Raw genomic sequence first — 25,458 nt, 5'->3', positions numbered from 1 at the left:
TGAATTTCAAGTTCATTTTGCCTAAACTGTCATATTGACACTAAGTTTATTGTATTTTTCCACTCAAATTAAGATCTGTTGTTGTTATCTACATTATAGCATTGTAAAAAAAAGAAAAAAAAACTGCAATATTGTCTCTGAGATGGAGAAAACAGCAGCTACATTGGATTTATGTTTTGACATCTTGCTACCAAGAAATACCAAATAAATGAGGGGGCACGGGTCTGTCACAAAACTCTACAGGTGTAACTCCACACTATTAGGTTTTTTTTCTTGTAGGTTTGAAGTTTTGCCACATTTCATTTTCAATGGTGCCAACAGCTGAATGAAGCTCTTGCCCTTTTGGCAACTTGGAAAATTTCAGTTGCCACCTGCTGACTTTTAAGTCAAGTCTCATGTTACAAGTATTACATGAATTTTCTGCTGAACAAATGGGACTTTCTTCAAGTAACTCAAACCTGAGGTTCACTGATGAACTGAACTAATTTATTGTTTTCATCATGAGTTACTACTCAGGTGTAAAAGGAAATACCATGTTCACAAAAGTTTGTTTCTAATAGATCAGACTATAGGAAATAAACAGAGAAATGTTGGAAATTATGTTTTGCCTCGTCAAAAACTGTGCACAACAACTCACATTTAGCAGGCTAATAAGCAGGCAAGGGCTTCTGATTCAACTTCTCTTATAAAGATACAGATGTGGGCACATGTGAAACACCTAATACAATGTTATGAGAAGGAAAATTGCTGCTCACCATATAATGGATACAGCAGAGATGCTGAGTCACAGATAGGCACTAAAAAGAGACTTTCACAACTATATAGCTTTTGGCCATTGACCTTCATCAACAATTGACATACATACGCACATGCACAAGCATGCACGCACACACACACATACACACACACACACACACACACACACACACACACACACACACACACACACAAACAAAACGCACACACACGACTGCAGTCTCAGGCAACTGAAACCACACTGCAAGCGACAGCACCAGTGCATGATGGGAGTGACGACTGGGTGGGGGTAAGGAGGAGGGGGGACGAATAGTATGGGGGGGTGGTGGAAGTGAAGTACTGCAGATTAGATGTGGGGGGGGGGGGAGTAATGTAAAAGGAGAATAAAAGAAAAAAGATTGGGTGTGGTGGTGGATTGACGGCTGTGCAGTGCTCGTCCACAATATACTGATCCATCCTTACACAACCCCACCTACTAGTCCCATACCTCATGGCTCATACCCCTGTAATAGACTTAGATGCAAGACCTGGCCCATACATCCATCCACCACCACTTACTCCAGTCCAGTCACTAACATCACCTATCCCATCAAAGGCAGGGCTACCTGCGAAACCAGTCATGTGGTCTACAAGCTAAGCTGCAACCACTGTGCTGCATTCTATGTAGGTATGACAACCAACAAGCTGACTGTCCACATGAATGGTCACTGACAAACTGAAGCCAAGAAACAAGTGGACCATATCATTGCTGAACATGCTGCCAAACATGATATCCTTTATTTCAGTGACTGCTTCACAGTCTGTGCCATATGTATCCTTCCGACCAACACCAGATTTTCTGTATTGCACAGGTGGAATATTTCCCTGCAATACATCCTATGTTCCCGTAAACCTCCTGGTGTCAACCTTCGTTAGTCACTGTCCTAACCCATCCAGCCCCTCCCTATTTCCATTCAAGCACTACACAGCTGTCAATCCACCACCACACCCAGTCATTTAATTTCTCTCCTTTTCTGTTACTTGCCCCCCTTTCCCTCCTCTTCCCTGCCCATGTCTAACCTGCAGCACTTCACTGTCTGCCACCCCCACATACTATCTGTCCCCCTGCCAACCTCAGCCTCCCCCTTACCCCCACCCAGTCACCACTCCCATCATGCACTGGTGCTACTCCTTGGAGTGTGGTTTCAGATGCCTGAGACTACCATTGTGTGTGTGAGCTGCATTTGTGTGAGTGTATGTGTTTGCATATATATGTGTCTGTTGACAAAGGCCAATGGCCAAAAGCTCTAAATGCAAAAGTCTTTTTGTTGTGCCTATCTGTGACTCAGCATCTCTGGTAAATGGTGAGTAGCAACTTTCCTTCTCATAACAGTGTTACATTCCATTCTGGATTTTCCATTGTTTGATTTACACCTTATGTAAGTTTGATTCCGACTGACACTTCACCAGTTAAAATAAAGAAGGGTCCAAAAATGTGAGTTGAAAGTTTACACCAGGTGTAAAGTTAACCATTCCCAGAAACTGATAACTAATGAAGTAGCAATTGCAAGCAGTTTTCATCTGAAAGAAATACAGCAATCTTCATTGTCTGTTTATGAACAGTGTGAGAGTGAAAACTGTATGAATTATACTGAAACTTCTTTGAAAGTAAATCTAAACCATGCATATAAAGCCACAGTGCAATAATTCTGGTTCTGACAATGGCAGCAAACAGTTGTTCCATCAGAAAGACAACTACAGAGTTTGTAATTTCTGAGAGAGTAGTGAAATCAGCCAGAGAATGGAAAAAAAATAGATTGTCATTTTGACAACATAAGAAACAGAAGTTCGAGCAACTATCTCTTTGATTCTGTAAAAAAAATAGGGTGCTTGGAATTTTTAGAATGAAGAAATCAATAGACTTTTTCAAGGGATGAGAGACTTTGTAGAATGAGATTTTCGCTCTGCAGCAGAGTGTGCGCTGATATGAAACTTCCTGGCAGATTAAAACTGTGTGCCAGAACCAGACTCGAACTTGGGTCCTTTGCCTTTCGCGGGCAAGTGCTCTACCAACTGAGCTATCCATGCACGACTCATGCCCCGTCCTCACAGCTTCACTTCTGCCAGTACCTCGTCTCCTACCTTCGAAACTTTACAGAAGCTCTCCTGCGAACCTTGCAGAACTAGCACTCCTGAAAGAAAGGATAATGTGAAGACATGGCTTAGCCACAGCCTGGGGGATGTTTCCAGAATGAGATTTTTACTCTGCAGCGGAGTGTGCGCTGATATGAAACTTCCTGGCAGATTAAAACTGTGTGCTGGAACCAGACTCGAACTCGGGAGACTTTGTGTTTGTAAAATTGACGGTATAAAAGTTCAAAACCAGAACTGTTGCTACGTAGCTTGATAGAGATGTCTGTTGCTTATCAAAGTAAGTTTGGCTTCTGCAAAGTCTTTGAGCTCAGACCCAAGTGATGTATCACTCTAAGGACATCCTAAATTCATTCCTTGTGTGTTTGTGCCATTCATCAGATTGTCAAACTGATGATTGATAGTAGCATTATGTAAAGGAATTCTAATTTTTTTAATGGTGTGACAGTATGCAGTACAGAATCAAAAGATTGCATACTTGACTGATGAGATAGGTATCTAGGAAAAAATGAATTAAGAGTCATACCTTATGCAAAGATGTTAACCTGTAAGATGACATTGGGTACAAATAGTGGGTGCAGACAGATTGTGCACCACCTGAGTACAAACAACTGTTTGTTGAAGATTTTATACTAGAATTGTCCACTAAAATCTGACTTGAAAATTCACAACTTCATTCCAAACAATCAGATGCAATACATCTTAATACTGTGAAAGAAAACCTCTAGCATAAGTTTCTAGCAATATTTTCAAACAACATTCATTTGAATGAGAATAAAACATTATCATTTAAGTCTCACATAGCATTAATAAAATTTGAAAACTGCATGTACTATACAAATTTGATAAGAGGTGTGTTTTGGACATTCTGAAAAACATGAAATTTATAATAACTCGGCAAAACAATACTCTGCTCTATGTACGCATTCATCACTCACCTACAGAAACAATAAAGTTTAAGAAATGTGAGTTGCAAACTGTTCCACAGGCATCAGCTAGAAATGACTTTCACAAAGCCATGAGCAACAAGTGATAAATAAAATAAAAAGCTTAGTCATGTTTAATTTTTTTGACTTTCAAAACCTTATGAGAGTACTTAGAAGCATAATATGCTTATACATCTCCATGAACGGTGCTTCCAAAGACGTCTTCTCATCTCTTGAAGGTTCTTAGATCCTTCCTCCACCAAAATTATTTTAATTACACTCCTGTCACTGATGTCCCATCTGACAACACTGAAAGAGAGAATGGTGTCCTTGAAGTTTGTGTTTTGGGTATTACAGCTTTTCTGCAATTGTTAACAATAGTTGCCTTAGTGAGAACTCCTGTCTAGGGTCTAGTCACACATGATTTCTCTGTCTTCCAGCTTTGCAACTATTAGCCACCAACTAAAACAACCTACTGAAATGTTGAATAATGGACAGAGGGAAAATGTTTTAAATCCTAAAACGAGAATCTATTCAGGGCCATTTTAATCATTTGCACAGTGTTTTTAACTTTCCTGGTCTGAGGATAAGATAGGCTTTTCTCAATTTTAAAGGAAAATGAAGTTCCTGGGTTCACATTTGATTTCAACTTTATCCAGTTACCACATCTTAGGACCTGAAGCATGGTTTGTAAAAGCCTCAAATATTTTAAAACATGTGATATATGTTATGGTAAACAAACGGAGTTCTGCAATACCTTCATACAATCCCAGTTTAATTATTGACGTATGGTTTGACTTCTTTTTTAAAAATGTTAGCTCTGCTGAGTTGTGTGGTAATTATGTAAGTCACCAGGAACAGCCCTAATTCTCACATGTATAATGATGCAAGCCTCAGCACATTGTGAGTGCTACCTACAACTCCTGAGAAGAGAAAGCAAAGTATCCACATTTAGGCAAGAAGACAAGACGCCTGTTACAAAACTTACTTCCTCTGCACAAATCCTCTCCCTAGTGACATTTGCTTCACACACACCCTGCAGCCACATTTCAAATCAGCCAACTTAAAATGTCTGCACTGTAATCGGGCCTGCTCATTTTAAATCACTTTATTGCTGGACTCCTTACTTCTGAGCTGCCAGAAATTGTAAATCTTCAGGCTGGCAGTGCTTTGTGTCTGACCACTGTCACTAATAACAATAACAGCAACAAAAATAATGACAAAACTGTGTAGGGCCTGCAGCAGTATAATAGCCATTATGTAGTTAATGTTCTGTTGTGCTGTTGATTTATTGTTGCAGAATGGATAATGAAGCAATTTCTGATCTACTGCAGGAACTGCCTAGAACTCAGAGAAGCAATTTTGTGAAATATTTAAGCATACGTGACAAGGATGTCTCAGTTTTACTGTCATAGATGCACGGCAAAAAGCTATAAATATGTGTGCAGTGGGTGAAGTATGTGAAGAAAATGTTATTCATACATTCATTTTACAAGCTGTAACTTCCATTACATTGGGTCACACATTAACAATGGTATTTGAAAAAAATATAGTTATTGGTAACTTACATATTTCTGCCTTACAAATTAATCATAATAGTAATAACCCTTTAAAAATAATTTTGTTTCACAACCAAAATACGTTTACCCATCAGAAAATTACATTTTATCCTTTAGGGGTAATTACCACCAGGTTGGGGAACCCTGCCTCTTAAGACAAAAAACAAGGCACCACAAAGGAATTATCCAAATGGGACAGAAGTCAGTAGATGTCATGTATATGCACAAACAAATGATTACAGCTTCAGAAAAACTGGATGATTTATGCAAAACAGAGAGTTTCACAAACTGAGCTAGTCAATAATGAATTAGTCCACCTGGGCCCTTATGCAAGCAGTTCTTTAGGTTGGTATTGATTGATAAAGACGTTGTATGTCCTCCGGAATGATACCATGCCAAATTATTTCAAACTGCTCATTAGATCATCAGAATCCTGAGATGGTGGAGGGCCCTGCCCATAATGCTACAAATTTTCTCAACTGGAAGAGCTCTGGCAACCTGACTGGCTAATGTAGGGTTTAGCAAGCATGAAGATAAGCAGTAGAAACTCTCACTATGTGTGACAGGCATTACCTTGCTGAAATTTAAGCCCAGGATGTCCTACCATGAAGGAAAATAAAGTGGGGCATAGAACATCATTGACATACCACTTTGCTGTAAGCGTGCAAAAGATACCAACCAAATGAGTGCTGAATTGAAAAGAAATACCAACCCTGATCATCACTTCTGGGTTTCAGCCTGTATGGTGTGTGACAATCATGTTGGTATTCCACTGCTGCTCAGGGTGTACCCAGACATATCTTCGCTGGTAATTGAAGCCTGGTTCAAAGTGGACTCTTTAATGAAGATCAACTCTAGTCAGTGAGATTCCATGCCAAAGACCTGTCTGGAGACAATCCAGAGAACAGTGGGATACCACTCTGACTGTCTTCCACCATACAGCCTGAAAACCTGATGTGATGGTGTGGGGTTCCATTTCTTTTCATAGCAGTACCCCTTTGGATATCATCCACAACACCCTAACAGAAAAGTGGTATGCCATCAATATTCTATGCCCTGTTTTGTTGTCCTTCATTGTAAGCCATTCTGGGCTTACATTTCAGCAAGATAACATCCACCAGCACACAGAAAAAGGTCCTACTGCTTGTCTTCATGTTTGCCAAATCCTACCTTTGCCATTGAAGTTGTGAGATCTCTCCCCAGTTGAGGATGTTTGGACCATTATGAGTATCTTGGTGTTTTGACAATCTAATGGGCCAATTAGACAGAAATTGGCACAATATAACACAGGAGGACACCCAACGACTCTATCAATCAATGCCAAGCCAAATAACTGCTCACATAAGAGCCAGAAGTGGACCAACATCTTACGACTTGCTCAATTTGTGAAGCTCATTCTCTTGAATAAATCATCCATTTTTTCTGAAATTGCAATTATTTGTTTGTCTGTACATGTACATCACATCTCCTTCATGGTGTACCTTTTATCTTTTTGTCTTAGAATGTATGTCCATCTCACCTTGTCTAGCACTCGTTGGAAGAACTTTTCTTTCATGCATCTCAACACTAATACCATCACCCTCTTTTCAGATCTTTGCTAAATCCATCGCATGTTACTTTCCCATTCTCTGCTCAGCACTCTCTCCATATATTACACATTCTCCACCACTACAATGAAGGGGGATCTCTTTTTCCTCCAATATTAATAATTTCATGGGATTTATTTACTGAAAAAATTTTCCTTACAGAAAGAGAAGTGTCAGTTTCCTTGCTTTGATATAGCAGTTTTATTAGTTTAGATGTTTGAAAGTATTTGCCCATTTATGTACATTGTTTTTGTTATGACTGCTACTTTCAGGATGGCTGTTATGGATTTAACTGTATTTTAGTGAGATGCATTAAATGATGAATGAAGGTAGTAATAGATTCCACATAATTGCTGGACTTACAGTTCAGATATAGCATTGCTGAATTAAACTGTTTTTTTTTTTTTTTTTTTCTTTTTCTTCAGCCTGATGATCCTATTACAGTAAGGTGGGCACATCTGTCTCTCCTTGTTCAGTTTGCACTTGAGCTCAAGAAAGCACTACAGAGTATTAACGAACAGAGTTTCAACCACTTCGTGCTAAAAATGGGTGAGTTTAATATTTTCCTTGCTGAATTGATGATCAAATTAGGATATTATTGTGTCAAATGGAGAATTAACTTAAGAAAACTGTAAAATGACAGAGACAGAATGGCTGACCTCTGCTTACCTTCATGAGTTAAAATTTCAGTACACTTATACATGTATTTATATGTACAAGAAAACTATTCCTAGCCTTCAAAACTATTAGCCTCCCCTCATCCTCAAAAAAGAAGGGCCCTTTCAGTCTCATGCCTAAGTGGTCGCTTTTTTCAGTTTTCCCAAATCTATACCTCTTTCCTACCTGATGAATCAACAATCCATTTTTAAGGCTAAGAGTTTTTTTAGTTTAAAATGTGTGTATCAGCAGCGCTTGAGTATTGCCTACTAAAATTCAGTATTAGCCAGACATTCTGTCTACTTGTAGCCTTGCACTGTCACAGCGACACACTTATCAGGAATACATTATTGACTGCTGGTGAAAAAAAACATACTGAAACTTAATGTACATATTAGGTACAATTTACCTTCATAGCAATTGAAAAATATACTACTTTCTATCATTTGTTGCATAACACAGTAGTCATGATCTATAAATTAACTCTTACAGACTTTTGTACTGTAACTGAGGCTGGATGGCAACAATATGTTTCTGCATTTAGCTTTAAATCTTCCACCTTTTTTTTATGCCGCACTTAATGTACTTTGATGGGCCACTAAAGTCACTGCCAGGTCTGTGGTTGACAACAGTGGTATTTATAGATTTTTGTGTATGACAATACAAATTTACAAAATGCCTCAGTTCCATGTTAAACTGTAAGATGCTCACCATTTGTTAGATATGCTACTGTATGATTAAGAATTAAACAAAGTGGGGAATTGTTTTCTTTCATGAATAAAACATGAGAATTCTGAAATCTAAAGAGAACTGTCTACTATTGCTTTCCTATTAAGCTGTCACCATTGATTCTATGTCATCCTGGACTTAACAGTTCTGTAGCATGTCTCTGAATTCACTCTGCTGGATCAATCCACTGGGACTAATGAAGTCCCAACCAATAACAAAAACTTAAAAAAAGCTTTAGACAATTTTTTCCCTTATAAAATCCAGCTTTTTGTTTATTTACCAGTTGACTGCTCAGTGCCTGAAATATACAGCTTCACACATTCTGTTATTCATATCATATTACTTACTATAACTGATGCCATCATTATTGAAAGTCTCTTTCTCTTTCTCTCTCTCCCTTATTAGCGTATACTGACTGTGGAAACAACACTGAAAGCATGATTATATTCCATATTACATTAATTAATTTTGGTAAATAGGTGTGCTAGGTGCCTCTGGTCACTGCATTAATGACAAAGACTGGATCACCTGTGTTGCAACTGACGGCAATGCATAATAATCATGATTTTGTGAAAATGCTGTATTCATTGGAAAAATTTTCAAGCCCTTCCACCGACTTATTGATAGCAAGCTTCACTGGAGGCCTTCCTAGATACAAAATATATGATCTTTGCAAATGTGAAACTGGGACAAAAAGATGGTGACAGTAGCATCCCATTGACATGGTTATTGGATTCTTGTCCAGCCTGCTACCTGGATCTCCAATTAATATAAAATTACATATAATTTCACATAAAATTAGTGCTCAATTATATGAATGCATAAAGTCTCACTGTAGCTGACATCGTAAGTTCCTTCCCTTTTCCTTCCTTTCCTTTCTTCCCCTTCCACCTTCAATTTAGATAAAATTAGAATATTCTCTCTCAATCTCATTCACTAAGTCATTTTCACTCACCCAATCATTCCCAATCACCAAGGTGATATTTCGTACCAATGTTCCAAGTCATCTTTTGGCTGTTTACTATGCTGTTGAACTTCATTGCTTAAAACTCAGCTTAGAAGAACTGGCAGCACTAAAGTCATTTCAGGAGCTTTGTCCATAGCATTTGGCGCCCAACATCTTAAGTTACTTTTTGCAGTTCCTCCTGAATTTTAATATCTTTAGTGCCAAACCTTTGGTAGTCATTACTCAAACAGAACAGTGGAAGCTGTAACACATAATATAACATGTTATAAACATTGATCACAATTACAAGTCAAGTAACATATAAATATGTTATGCATATTAGGATACTCTGTAAGGACATTGTGTTTTTGTTTGATACCACAATAATATGTTGCTTAGGAATTGTATACTTTCTTAAGTTTTCTTTTGTCATCTGGAAAGTTGCATGTACAAATGCAAAATCACAAGATTATGCATCTGTGTTTTTTCACCATAAGTCAGCTCAAAACAGTATAACTTCAAGGCTCTGGGTTAAGGTTGTGATTTGGTGCAGATTTCTCACACTAATGCAAGAGAAAATTCCCTTCTGGAGCACTATCCATTCCTATATAACCAATATCTAATTAACACAAAAAAGAGTGCTGAAACTTAAAAACAAAGTAAAATTCACCTCACAAATATTTACATAGATAGAAAACAGCAAGCTTTAGAAACAAAAACATCATTATCTTCATATATGATAGACTTCACATACATATCTTTTCATGAATTTGCTTGACATTCATGTTAAAAGATTTGGCACTAACAGAATGACTTTCATGTGAGAACTGTTCAACAAATCTTTGTATGAACTGTGTGGCAAAGGGATTGTTCTCAGTGTAGACAGGGACATAAATCTCATTATTTCATTGTACAGTCCACCTCTGCAGTTGGACGGTCAGTGGAGGATTGAGGTTCAATTGCCAGAACTGCCAAGGGTTTTTACTTGGTGGGAGGAGTGTAGTAGACCTCACTCAGCCTCATTATGCCAGCTGAGTTGCTATTTCAATGGGAAATAGTGGCTCCACACTCTGGGAAGTTGACAACAGCTGGGAGAGTGGTATGCAGACTCTGCACCCCCGTCTCCCATATCTGATGACACTATTAGCAGCTGGTTGGCAGCAACTGGTGTCAGGGTCAGATTGCAGAGCAAAAAGGTCTCTGTAGACTTGACAATTCTGTTTATGTTTTGTATAGTGGCTCCAAGCTCTGAGAAGCTGACAACAGCTGGGAGAGTGGTATGCAGACTCTGTACCCCACTCTACCACACCTGAATGACACCATTAGCAGAGTAAAACATGTCAGCTGGATGGCACCAAGTGGTCTGTCACGGTCAGAATGCAGAGCAAGAATGTCACTGTAGATGTGACAGTTCTGTTCGTGTTTTGTATCTGTTCCAACTAGCATCACTGGCTGTATCATTAGTTGTAACACAGAGGACCACAACACATATAATAATACACAGATATCAGAAACACAAAAATGATTTAGAAGATCAGAATGAGGACCACTTACAGGTTGATACAATGCATCAAATGATCATATGCTACTCTGTTTGTTATATCTGAGTCTTCAGTTAATGAAGGTGACCTTTGAAAGAAGTGGCTGAAACTGTATAGTGGTCCACACCAAATTTTATGGTTAGGGAACCAGTGTCACTCAGGAAACTCAAGACTCTGAACTCCCTACTAAATGAGAGTGATATATAGACATTCCTCTGTGACAGCAATAAATTTTTGACTCTTATCTGAATACTAAATATTAAAAGAAGAAACAATTCATTTCCTTTTAAGGGAGATCCTGAGATCTTCAAAAATTTAGTGAAAGCAGAATGAACTAGACCTACTATACTGTTCCAGCTTCAATAAAAATGTGCTACCTATTAAACCAAGCAGAAAGAATGAAAATACAGAATATTTGTTTTTTATAAATAATTAACGTTTTAATCCCACAATCTACAAATTATTTAATTTTCCTTCAGAAAAGGTCAGGCAAAAATAGGCATACAAAAATGTCACCTAATTTTAAACTAATGTGTCAAACATAATTAAAGTGCATAAGTTGTGCATTACACATGATGCAAACTGGTCGTTAAGCAACCAAATTTCAGAAAATTTACTGTGAAAGTAATTGAAAATACGTAAATATGCTAAACATTTTTATATACCGTATTTACTCGAATCTAAGCCGCACTGGAATCTAAGCCGCACCTGAAAAATGAGACTCAAAATAAAGGAAAAAAAAAATTCCTGAATCTAAGCCGCACCTGTAATTTTAGACTCGAAATTCAAAGGGAGAGAAAAGTTTTAGGCCGCACCTCCAAATCGAAACAAAGTTGGTCCATTGTAATATGAGACACAATTTAGGTCGAATGAATGACGATACAGCTACAGTAGTTTGGTTCGAGTCGTAAGCATAGCAGTTAAGCTTTACGAGGTAGCCATTGCTATGCGTCAGGCGCTCCGTCTGTATTTATTCGGGTACCCTTCCTTTTTCACGTGCTTCGTCTGGTTTCAATCGATTGCTTACTTTGCTTCGATAAGGTCGAATGAATGACGATACAGCTACAGTAGTTTGGTTCGAGTCGTAAGCATAGCAGTTAAGCTTTACGAGGTAGCCATTGCTATGCGTCAGGCGCTCCGTCTGTATTTATTCGGGTACCCTTCCTTTTTCACGTGCTTCGTCTGGTTTCAATCGATTGCTTACTTTGCTTCGATCTGATAATTGCCGTTTTCTTTATTATAGGTGTTTACGTCACTCTTAAGCTGAAAATGCATTACTGAACTGTGTCATGCATTGTTTGTCACATTCTGATAGTGCGTGTTTACGGCCTGTCGCGGCTCGCGGCATGGCTTGCTTTTGTGCGCGCTACCGCTGCTTACAAAAAAAAAAAAAAGAGGAATCGTCTCATTAGCGAAACAATGGCAAGAGACTGCTATTTGTTGTTACTTACACTGCTGCTTTCTTTGATAATGATTAACAAGAACCAAATAATAGACTGCATATGATAGAACATGTTCTGAACGAGAGTTAGATGAAAATTTTCTCTGTTTGAAAATCTTTGCGGCCGCTTCTTTAGTACATCAAATTCTGCACAGAAATTAGTCATCTTAGGTTTAAAAATCTAGTCAGTTGCCGTGCTTCATTTCCGACTGTATCACTATTAGGTATAAGAATAATACGAATATAAACGTGGCACGATACGTATATTCTTCCACGTTTGCTGTTGTCTCACTCTAGTTTCGTAGTTTATTAGGCAGACAGGATTTAAATGAGATAGCAGCAAACATGAAAAATACGTGGCAAAATATTTATATTCGCATTCTTATGGTTAAGAGAATACTGCATGTGATACACAATTCATAAAAGTTCCTATTAGCTACCATTTCTTGTCACAGGTAGGAAAAAATTGAGAACGTAGAGTTGGCCATATCGACAGACATCCCAAACAGTCTTGCCAGTCGGATTTTCGTAGTAGCCGGTTTTTTGGATTACAAAAACTGAAAAAAAGTGCAGCTTAGATTCGAGTAAATACGGTATTTAAATGAAAAGGAGCACACAGGTTTGTGTGTGATATACAAAAGAAGGGTATTCAATTAATAAAGTCATAAATAACTTCTACAGTTCTTCATTATATGCACTGACAGTTATTCCCATGGATAAAAGCATTATGTTGACTGTGTCAAGCTTTTACTTAGCAAAATATTTCAAATTAAAGTCTGAATTTGTTGTCCTGAAGACATTGCTTTAATTGACTAAAGCTAACAGTTGACACAACTGTTCTTGAGAATGTGTTAGCTTGAAGTACGGTACCCCTAGAGTTTTTAAAAAAAAACTTGTTTCACCACTAGGTGCAAAATATTGGTAAAGTTAAGAAGATTTGGAAACTTTCAAAAAGTGCTGAGAAATACATCAGTATAAGACAATGGAGATTAGTAGAGAATTTACAGTATAAAAAATGAGTGTTAAGATCAAAATTTCATCATTTGGTGATATTTCATCCCTACCGAAAACTTAACTATTCAAATACATTTAAATGAAATAGGGCAGTATTTGATACTGAAGTCAGTGGTGACCTGTAACCAAACATTTGCAATTATCTAGCAAATAACTTTACTGAAACATTTTTGCTTCTAGCATCATATACCTTAACTAATATCAGTTTTCACTAATAATTATGATCCACACTGTAAACAAATTTTCCACTTTAGCACCACTGGCACCTCTCAGTGTCTAAAATGACTGCCTATGTCACTTGGGCCTGCAACTGGCCCTGATGACTGGGTCACTTATAAACCCTAGACACCAAAAGAAGAGCTGAAGATTATTGCTCTGATAACCAAACCTGTAAATACAGTGCAATAGCTATGACTTCATTGGTTCAATAGAAACTTTCAAAAAGTAAAATAAACACTTAACCAAAGCTACTTATATCAATTGCTTTGCATGATCATGTCATTAATTTGAGTTCTCTAACCATAATAAAGTGCTTAGCACAAAACAAATCTAATTAATAAAATTTTCAGTACTTTTACATCAGTACAAACATAGTGAGGTAATTTTAAGTGTAAAACTGGCCAAATTCAGTTTCCGCAGTAGCTTATATAACTTTAGATCATATAGCAATATCTAATGTATGTGGACATTAAGGAATTTTACCCACAGTGTTGTTCAGCATCAATCTCTAAATATCCAATTAAGAACTCTGTAAGTCCGATTTATTTTATTGAAAATGTTTAAAATTAGTTATATTATTATTCATTAAACAACTGGCTATGAATGACATCTACAATACACTTCTTAGTACATCAGAAACCATTATTGAAATGCAATGAATAATGGAAAAATCTTATATTATCCACATCAAACTTTTCTCTTTATTTGGCAGGAATTAATCATGGCCCAATTACTGCTGGTGTCATTGGTGCAAGAAAACCTCATTATGATATTTGGGGCAATTCAGTCAATGTAGCCTCACGGATGGAGAGCACAGGGAAAGCAGGATGCATTCAGGTTAGTTCAGCAGATAACTACGTAAACAACCTTTACACTGAAATTGTTAAAGTGCAACAGATGCAGTACTTGTTAATTATGTTACTGTTACATGCCAAATGTGAAAAGCAAAATGATCCCTTGTTGTTGCAGCTAGAAATATACCAGAGCCAACCACTTTAATAACCATATTCATATAAGTTAACAGTCATACAGACCTGGAGTATTTTGCTTGCAGACAATCTAACTATGCAAAGACTATCATTATTGTTTGCTGCTTATAGATGACTCTGCCACAAATATAATAGGACTGACAGCCATCAAAAAGTCATTATTTCTTGATTTGTTATTTGTTATTCAAAATAAAACCCATAAATGAAGACTAATAATATTTACTTACCAGTGAACAGTTTAGAAGCAATTGTGTCGGTTCTAAATGACACAAAATTAAACACACATATTACACTGTGCCTTTTTTTGAATATTTAATACTTGTCTCATGAGGAAGAAATGAGACATAGAAGGTCACAAAATAGTTACGATACTCCTGTTATAACCGAGTAAACTGCCTCATCTCACTGTTTCCCACAAATATATAAGAGTTTAATGATTGATTTTTATGTTGTTATCTTTCTGTAACATTCAAAAAGAATTATTATCAGTGTTTTAATAATTATACTGAATCAGCTGTGCAGATCATACATTTTAATTTGGTCCATCTCTGTGGGTGAAAGTCAAGTGAATTCATGCCACCCCAGAATGTTTGCGCTCATTGCCAAACTTAGTTACATAACAGTGTTGCCCTGTGATGCATTAATCCATTACATATGTGTTTCTTTTATAAGCTGTAAGCTGACTGCTCTGGAAGAAGAAGGTGGGGCTTGTCCTGGCAGCCATTATGCTATGAGTTGACTGAAAGCTTTTGCTCTTAGCACCCTCCACTCAGGGGCCTAGTAAAAGTGTGTGATCTGTAGTTCATTATGTTTTATCACAATAAAGAAACAAAATCTTGCTTACTGGAATCTTGCCGCAGTCAGATCAAAATATTTTCACTGTATTCACACTTCTGTGCACTTACATGATCATTTACAATGATTTGCAGCCAACCATAATAACAGATCAGTTCCAATACACAACCACACTTTTTAAAAATACATACAAATCATTGTTTCATGGACACACACACACACACACACACACACACACACACACACACACACACACACACACACACAAATATACTCTGCAAAGCACCTACCTTTTGTTGTGTGGCACAGGGTGATTTGCGTATCAATGTGATTCCGCCTCCCCTGTTCCAGCTGTGAATGGCTCTTGGAAAAACGTACTGTTAGGAAACCTCCACATGAGCTGGAATCACTATAATTTTATCATTATGCGATTTTCATGAGAAATATTTGTAAAAGGAAGCAATATATTTTTGACTCTTCTGGGAATATACACTCTTTGAATTCAGACAGTATACTGCTCTATGACATGCAATGCCACTAGTGTTGGATGAGAATCTCCGTGATGCTCTGCTTTGCTCTACAAAATGAACCCATGATGAAATGCATTGCTCTTCTTTAGATATTCTCCACTTCCCCTTTCAATCTAATTGTAGAGTGAGAAGCAATACTCACATAATGGTCCAACAAAGGTCTTGTAAGCTACCTCGATACCTGTTTACAGTGGATGACATCAACCATTATGGTAAAGCTCAATATTCTCTCAAACCTTCCAGGCAAGACAATCACAGTAATAATATTAATAATAAATATAATAATAATAATAATAATAATAATAATAATAATAACAGACACCAGGGACACTTTCGACACTTACTTGCAGCAGATCAACTGGACCTAGTGTATAAGGACAGTCATGTTAATGACTGATTTAATGCATTCTTTAATATGTTTTGTCATTGTTTGAGTGAGAGAGAGTAAGAAATAATCCTATCCTAAAAAAGAAATTTATACGAATCATTAAGGATACCTGATGATCCCATAAAAAGAAGAACTATAGACTTTACAGTAATATTTTTAAAAGAATCATTCAAATATCCAAAACTATGTACATTGCATCTTAAACTGACAAATTCAAAAATTCAAGTATACAAAACTATGTACATTGCATCTTAAACTGACAAATTTTAACATGTAGAAAACTTCCACAGTGCTATTTTACTACATTTTCGAAGTGACTTATTTATATCAAACAATGGAAAATTCCAGATGGAATGTAACAGTATTAGAGAAAGAAAGTTGCCACTCACCATATAACAGAGATGCTGAGTCACGATAGGCACAACAAAAAGATTCACACAATTACAGCTTTTGGCCACTAAGGCCTTTATCAACAATAAACACACACACACACAAACACACACACACACACACACACACACACACACATGCACACACACACTCACGAAAATGCAACTTGCACACATGTCTGCAGTCTCAGGCAACTGAAACCTCACTGCAAGCAGCAGCACCAGTGCATGATGGGAGTGACAACTGGGTGGGGGTAAGGATGAGGCTGGGGCAAGGAGGGGGAGGGATAGTATGGTGAGGGTGGCGGACAGTGAAGTGCTGCAGTTTAGATGGAGGGTGAGAAGGTGGGGAGGGGGGGAAGGAAGTAATGGAAAGCAGAGAAATAAAAATAAATTAAAAGGCTGGGTGTGGCAGTGAAATGATGGCTGTGTAGTTCTGGAATGGGAACAGGGAGGGTGCTGGATGGGTGAGGACAGTGACTAATGAAGGTTGAGGCCAGGAGAGTTGCGAGAACATAGGATGTATTGCAGGGAAAGTTCCCATCTGCACAGTTCAGAAAAGCTGGTGTTGGTGGAAAGGATGCATATGGCACAGGCTGTGAAGCAGTCATGGAAATGAGGGATATCATGTTTGGCAGAGTGTTCAGCAACAGGATGGACCACTTGCTTCTTGGCCACAGTTTGTCAGTGGCTATTCATGCAGACAGACAGTTTGTTGGTTGCCATGCCTACATAGAATCCAGCACAGTGGTTGCAGCTTAGCTTCTAAATCACATGACTGGTTTCACAGGTAGCCCTGCCTTTGATGGGATAGGTGATGTTAGTGACCAGACTGGAGTAGGTGGTGGTAGAAGGATGTATGAGATAGGTTTTGCATCTACATCTATTACAGGAGTTTGAGCCATGAGGTAAGGTAATGGGAGCAGGGGTTGTGTAAGGATGGATGAGTATATTGTGTAGGTTCAGAGGACAGCGGAATACCATTGTAGGATGGGTGGGAAGGTAGTGGGCAGTACATTTCTCATTTCAGGGTACGACGAGAGGTAATTGAAACCATGGCAGGAGAATGTAATTCAGTTGCTCCAGTCCTGGATGGTACTGAGTTACTAGTGAGTGCTCCTCTGTGGCTGGACTGTGGGACTTTGGAAGGTGGTGGGAGACTGGAGAGGTAAGATACAACAGATTTGTTATTGTACAAAGTTGGGAGGATAATTATGGTTAGAAAAGGCTTCAGTGAGACCCTTGTTAAATTCCAAGAGAGACTGCTCATTACTGCCGATGCGATGACCACAGGTGGCTAGGCTGTACAGAAGGAACTTCTTGGTATGGAATGGGTGGCAGCTATCAAAGTGGAGGTATTGCTGGTGGTTAGTAGGTCTGATATGGACAGGGTACTTATGTAGCTATCTCTGGGGTGGAGGTCAACATCTGTGAAGGTGGCTTGTTGTGTTGAGTAGAACCAGGTGAGGCAAATGGGGGAGAAGTTGTTGAGGTTCTGGAGGAATGTGGATAGGGTGTCCTCACCTTCTATCCAGATATCAAAGATGTCATCAATGAATCTGAAGCAGGTGAGGGGTTTAGGATTCTGTGTTTTTATGAAGGATTCCACCAAATGGCCCATGAGTGGGTTGGCATAGGATGGTGCTATGTGGGTACCTAAAGCCATACCCCAGATTTGTTTGTAAGTAATGCCTTCAAAGGAGAAGTAGTTGTGGGTGACAATGGCAACTAGGAAGGAGGTTGTTGGTTTGGAATCCATATGGCATTTGGAAAGGTAGTGTTCAATAGCAGTAAGGCTTGTATACAAGGAGGTGGCATCAATAGTGATGAGCAGGGCACTGTGTGGTAAAGGGACAGGAACTGTGGAGAGTGGTGGAGGAAATGGCTGGTATCTTTTATGTACGAGGGTAGGTTCTGGGTAATAGGCTGAAGGTGTTGGTCTCCAAGAGAAGAGGCTCTCTCAGTGGGAGCACAGTAACTGGCCACAATGGAGCATCCAGGGTGGTTGGGTTTATGGACTTTTGGAAGCATGTAGAAGATGGATTGCATGGAATGGTAGGAGTAAGTATGGAGATGGATTCTGGGGAGAGGTTCTCGGATGGGCCTAATGATTTGAGTAGTGACTGGAGATCTGCTGGATTACTGGGGAATGGGGTCACTGTGGCACAGTTTTCAAGTGGAAGTATCTGACAGCTGATGGAGTCTTTCTGCCAGGTAATCCATTTGGTTCAAAACAATGGTGGTAGAGCCTTTGTCCACAGGTAGGATTATAAGGTCGGGATCAGTTTTTAGATGGTGAACTGCAGCTCTTTCTGCAGATGTAAGGTTAGTTTGCATGTTGAGGGATTTGGGGAATGATAGTGAGGCAAGGTTTGAGGTTAAGAAATTCTGGAAAGTTAACAGGAGGTGGTTTGGGGGCAGTGGGGGTGGATTATGGTTGGATAGAGTAGTGAACTGAGTTAGACAAGGTTCAATATTGGTCTTTGGTTCAGTCTGGTTGGGTTGGTGGCAAACAAGTGTTTCCACTGGAGGGACCAGGAGAAGGAGAGGAGGTCTTTAACAAGTGTTGCATAACTGAATTTGGGAGTGGGGCAAGATGTGAGGCCTTTGGAAAGGACAGATATTACTGTAAGACTAAGGCTTCTGGTGGAAAGGTTCATCACTATGTTGCGGGTCTGTTTAGGTTCTGGGTTCTGTGTGTTGGTGGGAGGGAGTTTAGGAGGGTGGGGTAAGTGTAGTAGGCCTGCGAGACCGGGCTTGTAAGCTATGAGTGGACATAGGGGAGGTTGGAAGGTTGTTGTAGAGGTAGTGGACAGTGGTACTCCAAGGCAGGAGTAGGAAGTGAGCAGGATGGAGAGCTTTTTGAGGTGGCGTTGTGCATGTTGCTCAAGTTCCTGCAGGGCAAGAGTTTCAATGTGTGTTACAGATTCCAGGAGTTTGGGATTATATAGCAGGAGAATTTTGCAGATGGAGAGGAGGTACTGCAAGGAGGTTTGGGCTTGGTTGATATGGTTTTGCAGGACTGTGTTGGTGAGGGCTAAGGAGTAGTGACATCTGAGTAGGTGGAGGTCATTGTGGATGGAGGGTGGCAACCAGAGATAGGTAATTTGATGGTAAGGCCACGAGGGGATATTTCATGAGCCAAACAACAACACAGGAATAGTATATGTGATTGGGATCTGGCTAGGGATAAGGAAGCTTTTCTGTACTGATGCAGGTGGAATGAGCAAAGATCCATGCTGGTGCAAAAAATGCTAAAAATTACATTAAAAAGTAGAATTACCTCCAAAAAATTAAGCAAAAATACAGCCTATATATGTGTGAAAAATCACGAAAGGATGAAATGTATGAATGAGGAAAAAAAGAGATGAAATCTGAGGAAGGCAGGGCTACCTGTGAAACCGATTATATGGTCTACAAACTAAGCTGCAACCACTGTGCTGCATTCTATTAGACATGACAACCCACAAGCTGTCTGTCCACATGAATGGCCACTGACAAACTGTGCCCAAGAAACAAGTGGACCACCCTGTTGCTGAACACGCTGCCAAACATGATATCCCTCATTTCCATGACTGCTTCACAGCCTGTGTCATATGGATCCTTTCAGCTTTTCTGAACTGTGCAGATGGGAACTTTCCCTGCAATACATCCTATGTTCTCATAACCCTCCTGGCCTCAACCTTCATTAGTCACTGTCCTCACCCATTCAGCACCCTCCCAGTTCCCATTCCAGCACTACACAGCCATCATTTCACCGCCACACCTAGTCTTTTAATTTATTTTTATTTCTCTGCTTTCCATTACTTCCTTCTCCCCCTCCCCCTCCCCACCTTCTCTCCTTCCATCTAAACTGCAGCACTTCACTGTCCGCCACCCCCACCATACTATCCCTCCCCCTCCTTGCCCCAGCCTCATCCTTACCCCCACCCAGCTGCCACTCCCATCATGCACTGGTGCTGCTGCTTGCAGTGAGGTTTCAGTTGCCTGAGACTGCAAACATGTGTGCAAGTTGCATTTTTGTGAGTGTGTGTGCATGTGTGTGTGTGTGTGTGTGTGTGTGTGTGTGTGTGTGTTTATTGTTGACAAAGGTCTTAGTGGCCAAAAGCTGTAATTGTGTGAATCTTTTTGTTGTGCCTATCGTGACTCAGCATCTCTGTTATATGGTGAGTGGCAACTTTCTTTCTCTAATACTGTTACATTCCATCCGGGATTTTCCATTGTTTGATATATATAAGTCACTTCGAAAATGTAGTAAAATAGCACTGTGGAAGTTTTCTACATGTTAAAATTAAAACTGTGTTGATCACAATATACAATTTATTACAAATGACAGCTGGTTTCAGTCAGACAGTGACCAGTTTCAGGCCATATGCACCACAATGGCAGGTGGTGGTGATGAATGGAAGAGATATTGTTGATGCTGAGCAGCTGACTTTTATGTATCTACAATACATGTTCCATTCACTACCACCACCTGTCATCATGGTTTTCAGTAGTCCATCAAGTTGCATATGGTCTGAAGATAGTTACTAAATGGCTGAAACTGGTTGTCATTTCTGATAAATGTTCTATTGCAATCAAGACTGCTTTTATTTATAATATTCCTTTGGGACTGCTGTTCTACTTCCACAAAACTGCCTTCAAAAATTAGTGAGTAAGCAGCTAATATATTTAATAAACATTTTTAACAGCTACAGAGGAAACAAGCTGTAAAGGTTCAGTGAGTGATGAAAGAGGCCTTCTGCTTAAAGCTAACAATGCCTGCATCAGTCAGATGCAAATAACTCCCATCACATTTAGTGAGATCAAGAAGCCAGTCAAAGAGATGAAAATAAAAAGTTGTTCTGGAGTTGATAAAATTTCTGTCAGGATACTCAGGCACTGTCATGATTACGTAAGTGCAGTCCTGTGTCACATATTTAATAAATCCCTACATAAATGTATTGTTACCCTGCAATTAAATTATGTGTGTGAAACCATTTTGTCAAGAAGAGTTAGACAACTGATGGAACAAACTTCTATCCAGTCTCCATACTAAAAAGTTTTTTTCAAGTCCTAGAGAAGCTGATGTTTAGGAGACTGGTTGATCAACTGAACAGCCAGAGTATACTCAGTCAATGTGGTATCTGGCAAGGCCTATCAATAGATGATGCTATTTTCTCCTTCCTGATCAAAATCTCCCATCTTTAATGGCAAATTGGCACTAGTCTGAATGCTATGTGACCTATCTAAGACTTCTGACCATGTCAAACATGAAATTTTGCTAAGTAAAACAGAATTCTGTGGGTTAAGCTGAGTAGTGGAGACAGGGATCATTAAGTCTTATCTAATAGGTAGGATTTATAAATGACCTATCTCTTTAAGGTGTATTGTACAATGCTCTTGAAATCCGTCTATTTCCATCAAATCTGTTTCTTGTCTTACTTACTAGGTAAGAATATCTTCCACCCTTTCTTTACATCCCAATTGACACACACAGTCTGTGATATCATAATGGGCTTATAACATTGATTCCCTGGTCTTTGTTAAAGAAACCAAAAAGTTTAGCCTGTTTGTAACCAGGAGGTCTAACATATTATTCTCATAAATTGGTTCTCTGACTAACTGCTTAAGGTAAGTTTTGGGTAAGTAATTTAGAAAAATATCACCCAAGTCCTTATCCCTACCACTCATCCTTATTACTTGAATACCCCAGTCAGCAGCTGGTTATTTGAGATCATCCCCCCAATACTATAACGTGATCAAGGAATTAATGTGTTACCTTCTGCGAGTATACCTTGAAATTTTCTGCCTTTACAGCTCCTGAGGATATTGTCACATTTTGTCAACATTTAATACTTTATCCTCATAAAAATTATTTCAGATTTGGAACCTGTGCTATTCTCACTAGATATTATCATACTGTTTATAGCTATAAACACACATCTCCACCACGGCCAGTCAGAATACCTTTGTCGTAAATATTCCAATCAAAATTTGAAATTTTGTTGCTATTAACTTCTGGTTGGCTAGTACTATGTGGGCTTTATTATGCCACCCCAGCTTAATTTTCATCTGAATACCTAAGAAGTTAAAACATGTAGGCTCATCCACTGTGTGACCATTGATCTCTACTCTGGTACCAGTAAATTAACATTGTCAGCTTCTTCTGTTCTGCTTGCCAGAGCAATGATAAAAATCCTTAGGTACAGTAACACTGTCACACCACTGGCAAGCATAAACAGCTGACTAAAGCTTTTGACACATTCAACATGTAGTTTTCATAGGAAACAAGCTTCAAGCCTGACAGTCACTTTGACATGGAAAACAACGGGACATATATGGTAAGAGTGGATCAGCCTCAAGGATTAAGGGAAATCTAACAGTACTTGGGAAAGCCTTTTTGGCACAATGAGATATTATAAATTCAGTACTTGATATTAACTGTATTAACATGATTCACGTTGTCCATTGCACTTCACATAGTGTAGACAGGGAACTGTCTGCTAGGCATGCCCGATGTAAAACTGACTGGGCACAGTCCGTGCTGCCTTAGTTGTTGTTGTTCCACCGGCAGAGGGCGTGGCTGAATTCTCGCATGCCCTCTGGTGGACGGAACTTTACTTGCGGCAACTACTGTCCGTGACGCACCGTGCTGATGTGCGCCTCCCACGATACTGCATTAACTCTCCATCTGGAAAACTCTTCATAATTACAGTGAAATCTAGCACAAAAGTGCATGCATTGATCAGTCCTCAAGCTCCCATAAACATCGATAATAAGGGATTCCCACAGAAAGAAGAACCCTTACATAGTGCCGTCAACAAAATCCCAAAATATAATTTGAAAGTCTTATTGGATGATTTTAATACAGAGGCATGTAGAAAGAAGAAACTCACATGCATAGTAAGCCATCACTTAGTGCATTGGAGGAGATACAAAACAAAACACTTCCAATACAAATTGACTAGACAATCATGTCTGCACAATTTGCCAGGTCTCCTTTTAAAAAGGAAACACTTAAAAATTTTAACAATTTACTATGAGAGTTGACACCCATAGCTAAGTGGTCAATATAACTGACTGCTATGTGGAAGACCTAGGTTCAACTCCCAGTACCGCCAGGGACTTTTCCTTGGTGGAAGGACTGGGGCAGGGTGCATTCAGCCTCATGATACCAAATGAGGAGCTACTTGAGTGACAAATAGCAGCTCCAAGGTCTGGGAAACTGACAGTGACCCACTTCCTCTCCATACTGCATCTGAATGATGCCACTGGCAGACAATGATAGAGCAGCCAGTTGGTACCTAATGACCTGACAGGAGCAGTAGACAGAGCTTTCAAGCGTTCATTTACTAGGCAAAGTTCAAACTGGTCATGTTGCAGTCTTCACACAAAATATGTTTTAACCCAAAATGGCAGAGTGTGGAAAGGTGTTTTTGGCTTTGATCCTTATCTACTATAAATTACAGTCCCAAGCATAAAATAAACCAAAGTGAGATTCCAGTTCCAAATACATGGACCTGTAAGCTGGTCCATTTATTTGGTTTGTCTCATTTAGGAAATCTCAATATGCATCTTTCCATCGATTGCTGAGAAATGCTCAGTTTTTAGTGCTTTCCACATCAGTAATCAACCTCAAGTTGCTATATATAAGAATTGGTAATATACACTATAATTCTGTACCAGTTACTGTTTGTGACAGTTTTGTTTATAAGTTTGTGATGAAAATTTTCATTTCAGTTCTTAATACCCACATAAACTTGTAATAAATATAACATAACATTGAAATAAGCACATTCTGAATTCATGAAGTGATCATGAGTGGATAATAAATTAAAAACTATCAGACCAATCACCAAGCTTTAACGCGCTCATTAATTAGGCAAAATGAAGACAGGAAAACAAGAAAACACTATCAGTTACCAACATTATCTTTTGCATAAGGTCCTCCTCTCGACTTTTTCATGTGTTGTGGTTTTCATAGAAATGCATCCATGTTGTTTATGCATATTTTATGAAGTCATCAATCTACATTCAATTACAAAGTCATTTGAGTCCTCTCTTTTCTCTTGAAATTCAGCAATGACCTTCCTTAGACCAGTTATGATCCATTTGCTTAGCTAAATGTTGCACTTCCTCTTCCAAAATGTCTAATCTTTTGTCATTCTCCAATAAAGATATCCAAATTGAAACTATAATCAAATAAAGACAGAAGGAAGTTCTACTTCTGCCCAAATTATTAACATAAAAATTCAATGATGCTCAAAAACTAATTTCAACATCATCAGTAAGTTAACGTCCACTATTGGATAAAGGCCACCTCCAGATTTCTACAGCACTTAATAGTCTTCAGCTATCCTACACACAATTCTTTTTCATTTTATCTAATATCATCCACCCACCTTCCATTAGGTCACACTCAGTCTTTTCTTACATTCTGGAATACTTCCACGAACCATCTGTCATCCATTCATCTGGCTATATGTGATGCCTGCCTGTCTTTTCACATTGTATGTCATTCTTTCATGGAATATAAATAATTAAAGGTAAAAACTCAATAAATAGGTGAGGTACTAAGTCATTGTTAGTCACACAGATGAGATAGAGAGTTCCGATAGCTTTCACATGAATCTTTCTTTAGAGCTACAAATATGTATGAAAACGTTTCGTGACCAGCTCTGTTTACAAGAAAGTACTTTATTTCCATATCTAAGCTTACACACTGTAGAATTTGCTATTGACTGCTAGCCTCTGTGGGTGAATTCATAACACACAATACTTGAATCACAAAAAAAGCTGATGAGCATGCACTCAGTCATGCTGCAGACTTGCTTTGCCTATTTTGGTCATGGAGATCATGAGCTCTTTCACTGAAAAG

At 38.8% G+C, this 25,458-nt stretch overlaps 1 protein-coding gene across 1 annotated transcript in view; it reads left to right on the top strand.

The window, feature by feature from the left end:
- LOC126146011 (adenylate cyclase type 3) overlaps positions 1–25,458 on the top strand; it is a 923,811-nt gene that overhangs the window by 887,534 nt on the left and 10,819 nt on the right. Inside the window, exons 18-19 of the mRNA XM_049915594.1 lie at positions 7,383–7,506; positions 14,217–14,341. Of these exons, the coding sequence (XP_049771551.1) occupies positions 7,383–7,506; positions 14,217–14,341 (249 nt within the window). The remainder of the gene's footprint in view (positions 1–7,382; positions 7,507–14,216; positions 14,342–25,458) is intronic.

The sequence above is a fragment of the Schistocerca cancellata genome, chromosome 2, assembly GCF_023864275.1.
Source record: "Schistocerca cancellata isolate TAMUIC-IGC-003103 chromosome 2, iqSchCanc2.1, whole genome shotgun sequence".
NCBI lineage: Eukaryota > Metazoa > Arthropoda > Insecta > Orthoptera > Acrididae > Schistocerca > Schistocerca cancellata.
The sequence above is the reverse complement of the archived record's forward strand: the minus strand, read 5'-3'. Positions and strand labels throughout refer to the sequence as shown.